The sequence below is a fragment of the Tribolium madens genome, unplaced genomic scaffold (genome assembly GCF_015345945.1).
Source record: "Tribolium madens isolate multiple individuals breed KSU strain unplaced genomic scaffold, Tmad_KSU_1.1 Scaffold_7;HRSCAF=85;Tcas5.2_LG10, whole genome shotgun sequence".
Lineage (NCBI taxonomy): Eukaryota > Metazoa > Arthropoda > Insecta > Coleoptera > Tenebrionidae > Tribolium > Tribolium madens.
In genome coordinates this window covers 8,983,426-8,994,508 of record NW_025401050.1, presented here as the reverse complement: position 1 = coordinate 8,994,508, position 11,083 = coordinate 8,983,426, and the positions used below count along the sequence as shown (strand labels likewise).

General features: G+C 29.6%; 2 protein-coding genes across 3 annotated transcripts in view; both read left to right on the top strand.

Moving 5' to 3' along the window:
- LOC123009974 overlaps positions 1-11,083 on the top strand; it is a 75,367-nt gene that overhangs the window by 6,293 nt on the left and 57,991 nt on the right. Inside the window, exon 3 of one of the 2 annotated variants that reach the window (XM_044406571.1) lies at positions 6,643-6,744. In XM_044406571.1, the coding sequence (XP_044262506.1) occupies positions 6,643-6,744 (102 nt within the window). Of the gene's footprint in view, positions 1-6,642; positions 6,745-6,920; positions 7,062-11,083 lie in introns of those variants that run through there. The other variant, XM_044406572.1, reaches the window with a different exon arrangement.
- Positions 9,846-10,883, top strand: LOC123009977. Its single transcript, XM_044406574.1, has 4 exons — positions 9,846-10,333; positions 10,382-10,481; positions 10,530-10,640; positions 10,686-10,883. The coding sequence occupies exons 1-4, from the start codon at positions 9,846-9,848 to the stop codon at positions 10,881-10,883; spliced, it is 897 nt and encodes a 298-aa protein (XP_044262509.1).

The following is an 11,083-nucleotide window of genomic DNA, read 5'->3' as shown; positions in this document are numbered from 1 at the left end:
TATTGGGGTTAACTTGCCTTAATCTATTTTCATTATTTTTTTTTAATAACCAATAATGTCTCAAGTACTTAATAAGTCATATATTTTTGCTACTCTGTGTATTTAGTAAAAATTATAATTCAATTAAATATTTCAGAATCATTTTAGTAAAAAACAACATAGAATGGGTAACAAAAAAACCGTTGGAAATGTTAAAATGTCATCTTTATTAATAATAAAGTTATAAAATATAAAAAAAAATCACAATTTTAATAACTGCAGTAATCCGATTGTTAATCTTTTGCAAGGCGGGAAACTTGTCATTACATTCCGTGGTCGGGAACCACTTTATGAAAGATTACCAAGGCTACGAGTTCATCAAATAGCTTGAATAGCAACGTCAATCAACTTTGACAGGAAAACAGATATTTTATTACTTAAAGAAACCTTAAACCTCGCTGGGAATGTCCTTCCTTACCTCTTGGGCTCTGGCAAATATTTTTTGTCTGAATTGTAATAGGTATACTATTTACAGTACAATTTAATTTAAAATAGTTTAACAACAACGATAACATTGATCATGTGCCATATTTTTGTTATATAATTTTTTGTCTCATCCTGTATATTTCAATGTTTCTATTGGTAATCGAAGCATTTACATAGAATTTTTCATAATCATGAAATTCAAGAATTTAATCCATAATCCACGCTAATAACATTGTTTTTGTTAGATTTTTGTAAAACATTGTTTCTACTTTGCGTTCGTACTGAACAAAACAGTGCTATAAAAATTATACTAAAAAGAGGGAAATTTAGTCTTATAATGTTGGCGACCTTACCGTTTCTCCATCGAACTGTCAGTGTCAATCGGCCTAACGCAAATCAAATTAGTAAAATATGAACTGTTTGCTGTGTTTGGTTTAATTAACCAAATTAATTAATTAATTAAAATATTCAGAATTAACATTGTGATTATAGTAGTTAGGTTATAGGACAAAGTAAAATAAAAGGTATGTACGTACCTACTGCTACTTTCGAGACTTTTGAGGTTAGGTAGGTTTTGCCCTCGCTACGCTCGTCCCGTGATTCTTATAAAACCCCTATCTTAATGTACAGGCTGAATATAAAGTATGGCACCAAGCCGTTTTTTTTAAATCATTTTTCAAAATAATAAATGGGATCGTATTTTGAGAACGAAATTTTGTCTTGTTTTTGAGTTATGCGACTTTTTTTAGTCAAAATTGCAATTTATAAAAAAAATTAAATATGAAGTAGATAGTTGTAATTCTTAGATCATAACCTTTATGAGAAAAATAGTTTTATAGTGGGTTGCTATTTAAAAAAATATTTTTTTTGTAGAACTCAAGAACAAAAGAAATTTTCGAAAAATTTTATTCTTGATAAAACATCATATCTTTAAAGTACTTTATCGTTCATCAATTAATTTTTACTTTTGATTCACCTGGTATATTTTAGTTGTGCTTAGGAACCATAAATGGATAACAATAGAAAAAAAATAACCACCTAAAAGTGCGCACCTAAAATTTTTAACGATTTTAAATAAAAAAGGCTTTTGTTAGAAAAATTAAACATACCTTAATTTCACATTTTATCAACAAAAACGGTTGTCACACTTTTGAGAGTTTTTAATAATTAAGGCAAAAAGTTTATAAATCTTTCCTTTCAAGGTAGCTATAGTTTATTTATAATTAATATTTGATAAGTCCTTCAGAAAGTTGGTTTTCTTTAATTCCAATTATGTGTGGTCGATATTGCTTTACAGTGATGTAGGCAACCAATAATACAGAAACTATTTTTAAAAATATTAAACCCACACAATCAAAAATTAATTTGCGGTTGGGCACAATCACTAATTTTGATTGAGAATGTATTTCATTTAAGTAAAAAAACTTTTAATCATAGTATAGTGCAGAAAAGCTCATCATAATATTGTAGTCATCACTCAAATTAACAAATTACCTTGAAAGGTTATCAAAATCGACCAAATAGTGAAACGCTTTCCAACTCAAACATTTTCTCTGGCAAATAACGCGAAAACATTTCTCATTTCCTTTGTGTCGTCCTCTTTCATTTGCTCGTTATTTCTCAAAAGACAAACAATCAAACTCGAGAATCCGCCCACTCTATTTACATTCAGCGAAGTTGTGCCACAAAAAACGTTTATTATCCTTCTTATGAACCTTGGATTGTTGGGATTCAAACGCGGCTATTATCCAATTAGATCCAACATGAGCTCGTCAGTGCGTTATTAGTGTCCCTTCGACCAACTTTGTAAAAATAACTCTCAGTATTTCGGTCACGTATTTTCTGAAATGAAACTATTTTTGTGCGAGATTTCGACTTACCTAATTATGGCTTCTTCAGTCGTTTTGCGCCGGTTTGTGTGACTGGGAATTTTTCAAAGCCGGTGCTGTACAACGTTCAATATGAATGACATGAGGTGGGCCCAAAAATAAGATTCGTGGATGCTCTCATAAGTATAACTAAATTTCCTGTCATTAACGTAACTATTAAATCACCTGTAATCAAGTTCAATACTATTTGTCGTAACGTAAGGTTGGTATAACTGCTGTGGATAGTAATGAACAAAACATGTAAATGCTAAATGGTAATTATGGTACTTAATTGTCGCAATAAACTCAAATGAGATTAATTTAAAGAGGTCGTAATTAGCGCAGCAAATAAATTACATATTTCTTGTTTTAAACAACAATAAAGCACAACGTTGCAATAACTTTTCTTTTCAGATATGTTATTATTATAATTAGTATATCGAACAAGAAAAAAAATATATCAACACTGCTTAGAAAAAAGTTTGTGAAATTTTGTCAAAAATTATTAATTATCCTTAAGTTATTAATATTTCTACTAATTAAAATCCGGTGGGATATGTTAGCAGAATATATGTTGAATTTTAAGTTGATAAATAGTATATTACATACTGAGTAAGGAAGAGCGTTCTTGCAGCCGAGAGCGAAACTCGAGGTCAGTTAAAATGTGAGGCGAAGTGAAGTTTTCCTATATCTACTATTTTATGAAATTTATGAAATAAGTGTCAAATGCAAAAAGAGCGTCGGTTTTGTTAAAAAAATGACCCTCAATACTTTTTTAGTTAGTTTGTTAATATTAAAATTGTATGACCCTTGGTAAATAAAGGATGTGAAATAACAACACATAACCTTACTAATTGTAAAGCTATCAACATCAATCTACTCTCCCTGTATGTAATTTTTTTCGGTTTGTAATAATATCACGGTTAGTGTTAGTAATCATTTAGTTCCCAGTTGCTTTTTAGTAAAAAACGTTGCTCCTTTGATATACAAAAAAATTCCACAATTGGCGGGACATTTAAAATTGACATTGAAATTTGGAATTGAAAATTGAAATTTATGTATCATTTAAAGCTCTGTTTCTTTATTTCCTTCAGGGATTGAAAGAAGTAGAAAATCGGAAAAAAATAAGACAGTTGGTATTATTTTTTATAATAATTGAGGGTGGACATTACAAAGTGAGCTGGGTTGTATTGTATATATGGATATTTTGATATTTTTTATGCTTAGAATAAATCATTAATAATTTCTCCTAAATAAAAGTCATAAGACATTACTAGTATATTTAAAAAAAACATCAGTTTTATAGAAAGCTTATTATAGCTCAATAAAATAACTTATTTTTTTTAATTAAGTTAAAAATTTAGTTGTAAAAATAAAAAGTACAAAATCCAGCGTTTTTTCCCTATTAGTTTAAAAAATTTAGAGTCGGTGTAACTACAGTATATACAGTATACGCGTTTTTATACTGTTTTTTTTTAAATTGAATTTATTATTATATTTGACAGTTAAAACTTTTGACACTTGTATGCGGTACCCAAATGGCTCAAAAATAGCTTAAATTGCATTATTTTCGGTGAAATACGTTGAACTGCAACAATTTTTTACTTAAAAACGACAATCTATGGCCAGTGATGGCCAAAATATTGCATAAAATGTGGCCAAGAAACAGTGTCACAAAATTGCATTTTGTTTTCAATTGCACAAAACGTTCATTGTGACACCGAAATAGCAAAAAACTTTTTTCTTACGACACTAGAAGAAAGATGTCAATTTCAAACAATTGTGTAGGCATAAAAGTTGACAATTTCATTCATCTGTCAAAAATTCGTACGTTATTATAACGCACGGTTATAACTTTTATTTCCATGGGTTTTTATGTTATATTGTTACAAAAACTCTCACATCTGGCCATTATTTTTTTTTGATTGAAAAATAGTGTATAAAACTCTCTGGGAAGTGTCGGACGCACTCGTGGGGCTTTCGACTTGTGCATTATTTTTCATGTTCTGTGCTTGTTGTGTAATATACTATTTGATGCGCGTAAGCTACATTTAAAAATTTATGTTTTTGAGGCTGTTGGCGAAAATTTTAATTTGGCATACTATTTTTGTGTATTATGACTTCTAAAATGTTTTTTTTTCCAAAATGATGAAAAAACTTAAGGATGATTGAAATTAAATAATTGAAAAAGGTTTTTCGTTTATCAGTACAGGTCGTCAGAATCTACAGATTAAAGTAAACCTTATTGTATGTATTTTTGTATTTTCTTTTTTTTTATTGTAGCTGATTATTCACTAATAATTACCTATATACCAGGTCAATAAAAAGTATGAACCAAACGTTTTTTGTTTACTATTTACTATTTATTTTTTGGAACAACTAATTGATTAATGATAAAATANAGATCAAATGTTATAACGGTGCTACTTTACAATAACAGTACTATAAAATTTTAACGTTCCTCATAAATAAAATTTTTCGATTTTTTTTTATTTTTTACTTATACAAAAATTTTAATTTTTTTCAATGGCAAACCACTGTAAAACCGTTTTTCTCATGATTATTACACAAATTGCAATTTTGACAAAAAAATGGTATAACTCAAAAACAAAACAACCGTTCTCAAAATAGGGTTATGTTACTTTAATTTATATTAATTATTATTTTTTGGAGGCAAATAATTAAAAAAAATCATTGGGTCCATACTTTATATTCACCCTGTATAACAGGTTAAATATTATAATTCTCAAAGTTGTTTTCCTTATTTACGTGTATTTAACAAACAAGACATTAAATACTCAAGGTCATATTTCTCAATTATTTTTGTATTTTTATATGAAAAACGACATCGACAATAAATTGGCTCTTCTTTTCAGATATTTGATGACCAAAGAGTAGGGGAACATGCCGCTCAGGTATCACATTATTGTGATGTGATGTAAAAAATCTTGTAGGACATAAAAATATTTTCACAGAACTTATCAGTTCTACAAAAACTTCAAGGTCACATTTGACAAAATATTTACAGTAGAGTTTTTCCTTCTTGAAAAAATTTAAATTTTAGTTTGTTTAAAAATGTGAACTCTATTGTATGTATTGTTGTACTTTTTTAATTCCTACAATCAAGCACTAGACATTTTCGAACACAACTGAAGCACATTGCAGGGCCGTACCCAAGGGGGGGATTAGGGGGTTCAAACCCCCTCCGAAATGCTGAGCACTTTGTTATATAGTGTTATAAGTGTTAAAAATTTAGTTTTTTTCTTATTTTAGTGAGTTAATTTTAATTTTTCATGTGTTAATTATTCAGTGTTTCATTTTTATTGTTAGGTACAAATTTAAATAGTTGATAGAATATTTAATTTTAAGACAAAAGTGTTTCGAAAAATGCTATGAAAGGGAGCTACACCCCCTAAAAAGGTATGTTTTTTAAAGGGTTTTTCTTAATATTTCAGAATAGATAAAATTACAAAATTTGGTACCTTTATAATGTACACTTAAACAAATGCTAAATAACAAAATTTTTAATCAGGGGCGTCCTAAACGGTAAAACAAGTTTAATTTTTAATTTTTATGCTGTTTATGGTCTGTAACATAAATTTTTAAACCGATTTTTACTAAAAATCCGTAAATTGTATCGGAGAAACACAAAAGATCTTTTTTTATGAAAAACTATGAAATTTTGTTGCTGAAAGTGGCAAGAAACCAAGGCAATATAGTTAGAGTAAATTTTTTACCCTAATCCCATCTAGTTTAGGAAGCCCCTAATTAAAAATTTCAACATTTTATTTTTGTACTTGTTTAGGTGTATAAAAGTTATCATCTGTACCAAATTTTGAAATTTTTTTCTAAAATAATTTCGGAAATATTGAACAAAAAGCTATTATTGCGTAGCATTTTTCGATATATGTTCATAGAAAATTTTTGTTTTAAAAATGAATATTCTATCTCCTGTTTAAATTTGTAACAATAAAAAGTATTAAAAATTTATTTTATTTTTTGTTACTTTTGTGAGTTGATTTGTATTTCTCTTATTTCAATTTAAGAAACCCCCCGAAATAAAATCCTGGTTACGGCCCTGGCATATTGTACATAGTTTATTCATAAAACAATGGCAATCACTGTTAATTTCTGTTAATTACAATAAACAATGTACAATCACCTCCACATATCCCTGCACTTTTCCCTAAAAACTATGATAAATCACACAACTCCGATTACACGTTCTTAAAAATCGAATGGCATGTAATAAATTAGTGTTGGTCAAGCAAATGCTCAAAAAATTGAAAAATTTCCGTTTTGTTTATAGGCAGCCCCCTGCACCCCTTCTCGTGGAAGATCCGCCCAGCACCGAGGATGGATCAGATCTGGAAGACGTAAAACCGTCAACTGACCCCGCGCTCCTTAATGGGTAAGTGCCAAAATATGATAACCTTTGTGATAGTCTTTCAAAGAGACAAAATATTTAACCAAGTGATTATAATATATTGTGTTGGTTAATCAAAGTACAAATAACCAGGTATTAAGTGGTATATGCGGACGGAACGAATTATTGTTTAGTTGTAATTTAGCAAAACGGTCGAGACTGATGTATGTGCGGTTTACTGATTTGTTGTTGGCGATGACGAAGGAGGAAAGTACGAAAAGTGACAGGAGGGCCAGTTTGCCGGTGCATAAAGTGATTTTTTTGACCGGGAAGAGGTACACGAGATCTCTTAGTATTGCATGGTGAGTGGCAAGCGTAAATTTGTTAATTTCACGTGGATCTTGTTATTGCAAGGTCAAGTGACATTTATTAATGTTTGTTAAACAAGCAATTTTTCAATTATCTTATTATTTCGTAGGAAAAAGCATTTGTATATTTGGTTCTCTAGTTAGATTCCATCGTTTAAAAATAAGTTCAGTTGAATGTTACTTCTGGACCAGGGCATGTGGCGTCTTAAAAAACAAGTCAGAATCCTACAACAAAAGTCAACAACCGAAAAAGGCTTAAAACCTCTCAAAAAGCATTAATTTTTATGCCCCCAAATATCTGTAGACCACCAAAAATTTCCACATGAAAAAACAAGGAAGGGTCCTACAAATTTAGTGTTTTCCCAAAAGTAAACATCCGAAAAAGATCTAAAAAACTTACAAAATGCCTTGTTTTTATTTTTATTTCTGGACCAGGACATTTGGCGTCTTCAAAAAACAAGGCAGAACTCTAAAAATTTAGCTGTTTTCCTAAAAGAAAACAACTGAAAAGGATCTAAAATCCTCAAAAAAGCACCAATTTTTATGCACCCCAAAAGTACCAAATATCTGTAGACCACCAAAAATTGGGTACATGATAAAAATCACCCAAAATTATCACAAGAGCACTCTAAAAAACTTACAAAATCCGTTGTTTTTAGACATTCCTAATGGCTTTTCGTTTCTGGACCAAGCCATGCAAAAAAGGTATATTTGTATGTATGTTTTCCCAAAAGTAAACAACCGAAAAAAAATCCTTCAAAAATTATAATTTTTTATGCGCCCAAAAATACTCAAAAATCAATAGACCACCAGAAAATGAGCACTTGGGAAAACTGTTGAAAATCATCCAAAATCAAACATAATTACATTAAAAGCACCCAAAAAACCTTACATTCCTTGTTTTAAGACACCCCAAAATGACTTTTCATTGATGGATCAAGATAATAACTGGTAACATAAAAAAAATATATCAACAGTCTTGTCTGAATAGGTTTAAAATTAGAATAAAAAATATTGTTAAACAAAAAAATTAAAAAAATTAAGACTATACAGGTGCGCCAGAACTCGCGCCCCAGAGAAAAAATTTAAGGAACATGGAAAAAGTGTTTAAAAAAATCTATCTGTCAAAATTTTTTGACGTTTAATGATACTGATGATATTGTATATGTTTTTTTACAATTATTTAGTAAAGGTACCAAAATTTTGCCAATAAAAGCGACAAATAACATTGAACAGAGTTACAATTTAGGACACAGCTTCCTTGTTTCTTCTTTTAATAGCCTATAGCAAAAAAATTGGAAAATTATTTTTCCAACAGAAATAAATAGAGTCAAAGTGCTAAGTTCTTCTCTGGGGCGCGAGTTCTGGCGCATCCTGTATATTCTCACTACATTACCAAGTTTGTCATCTAATAAAATTTGGTAAAATCTTTTAACAATACAGGCTGTTCCACGAGTAATAATGAGCCTGAATTTTTTTTGAAGCAACCAACATTACATTTCATAGATAACGTGGATATTAAAATATTTTGTTTTTATTAATGAAACATAGTAATGGTATTTTTATTTTTGACAAATTTCTATGAGTCAAAATGACTACTCCGTCTATTTGGATATCGCACTGGATTCTTTATAAATGCGAATATTGTTGGTCTTTTCGGCAACATTTTAGTAATTCTCACTAAAATATGCATTTTTTACTTGGCTTATTTTAATCAAAAAACATTAAATATGCATAGAAAATTTACAATTTTGTTGATATACCTCATAATAACAAATATTTCTTAGAAATCTGTCAAATTTTAAACTTTACCTAAAATTGCACCCTTGAAATTTTACTCGTAATTAAATTTCTACTAAAATTAATTTTAAAATTTAATTCAACACTCTTCGTTAACACCAATGATTTACTTTTTTTGATTTAGGGCCAGTTTCATAATCGAATTAAAGGAACTTTAAAGTTAGTGTTGGTTTAGAACGTGAAATTTTTGTAATCAACAAATTCTAAACAATATTTAATTTAATGCTCTTTAGTTTAATATTTTGTTTTGTTTTTTATACTGTTTTTCATAACCTTGCAAATAATACTCATTTCAATATTCAAGTTTAAACGACCAAAACAAGTAAAGAAATTTTTAGTAATAATAGACATTAAGTAACGCTTATGGTACAAAAAATGTGTCTTACTTGTTCATCATTAGTCAGAAAAGAAATAAAACAAAAAAATAAGTGAAGTAGTTTATGAATATGCAATGTCTTGGGAAACAAATTGTAGCAACTTCTAATGCCCTAGGGCATTATTCCCTTCATTATAGGCCTCATTATTGATCATTACATTAAAACTTGTACCATTCCAACTTCTACACATGCTTTTATTTGCTTTATGAAATTTTAAAAAATGACCCTTATATAAAAACGGTCATCGGATTAACATGTCAATTGAGCGCGAAAATGGACACCAATTCAAACCTTTTCGTGTTAATAAAAACGTTCAAAATTTCAGACCCTTTTGCATTAGTGGAAACGTTCAAAAAAGCTGGACCTTTTATATTAATAAGATGGATTTTTCTAGACATTGGTTATCATAAATTTATGAAACTTTGCAATGTTCTTGCACTAATAGTCCACTTGGTGATTTTTGCGTTGGATAGTTTTTACATGATTCAGTATTTCTCCCTGAATGTGCTACTGCAATACAGTTCATCAATGATAATTTCTTTTTATGTAAGTTATCGATTGGGAATCAAAAATTTCACACTTGTTGCAGATCATAGTTAACATGATTTTTTCCATTATTATGGAAAAAAGAATTTTTGAAATGAACAACCTGTTGGAAACTGTGTCTTGGCCGATAAGTTTCGGTGGTAAAGGAATAAAAGTCGAGATTAACAAACGATATTTATTCACAAATATGGTACTTTATGGCTTTGGTGCTCTTTTGCCGTTTTCTATGATCATCCTGCTTCCAATTTTTGGCGATTTAAAGGAATGGTGGTTGAGTTGCCGAATGTCTGTGGACTATTTTGGAGATTGGTCTGGCATAGTGGATTTGTTTTTTTTTTGCACCGGTCCCATGGTGGCATTTACTGAACTTCGACAGCCGGCTCTTTTATTGTACGGAATTTTAAAAATTGATTTGCAGATTTTTTTACTCAATAAACAAATCGTTCAATTATCACACGATAAAGACATTGGTAGATTCAAGTACCAGAAGAAAATATTTGCAAAATTGCGCCAATGTACGAAACATCATGCAGATTTGAAAAGGTGAATCCATCAGTCAAGATGAGAAAATTTTTGATCGATTTGTTCCAGATGTTTGAAGGAAATTTGTGATTTGGTGAAAGTATCAATGCCGATATTTCTGATTTTAGGTGTTCTAGGTTTTATTGCGATTCTATATAATTTCCTTTATGTAATCACCTAAATTGTTTAGTCTACTTATCATTACAAAAAATTTTAGACTCTTGAATCTGCCAGCACGATTACCAAAATTCGATCAGTGTATGTGGTTGTTTTTTGTGCTGCAATTATTGGAATGTTTTCTACAGCTGGTCAACAAATCAGTGAAAATGTATACAAAATTCAGAGTGATTTTGAGTGAATTTTAAGTTTTTAGACAAGTCTTGTTTTTGATACTCTGACGAATTGTTCTTGGTATCTTTGGGACAAAAGAAATAAAAAGGTTCTTTTAATTTTCATGGCGAATTCCTTGAAACCGATGACATTTTCCATGTACGGTATTACTCTGGATTATCAATTTGCACTTAAAGTATGGAACAAAAGTGGCGATTTTGTAATATCTGAAATGTTTTAGATGTTGAAACTTAGTTGTTCATACGCTTTGGTCTTGCACCAGCTCAAAAGTCAGTACAATATCTAATAGTAGAGGGGACGTTTTGCAATTTAAGAAAATAGTTCATTAATTGAAGTTATTGAACTAATTGGTTCTGTTTTAAATTTTGAATTAAATATTAAAAAAAAATGTTTTTTTTTCGCAAACGATATCTACGAAAA

What these genes read in the sequence shown, in the direction of transcription:
- LOC123009977 (XM_044406574.1), top strand. Translation starts at nt 9,846, where the DNA reads ATGATTTTTTCCATTATTATGGAAAAAAGAATTTTTGAAATGAACAAC. An exon ending in TTCTATATAATTTCCTTTAT is followed by an intron (nt 10,482 to 10,529) that starts GTAATCACCTAA and finishes AAAAAATTTTAG; the next exon opens with ACTCTTGAATCTGCCAGCAC. An exon ending in GTCAACAAATCAGTGAAAAT is followed by an intron (nt 10,641 to 10,685) that starts GTATACAAAATT and finishes TTAAGTTTTTAG; the next exon opens with ACAAGTCTTGTTTTTGATAC.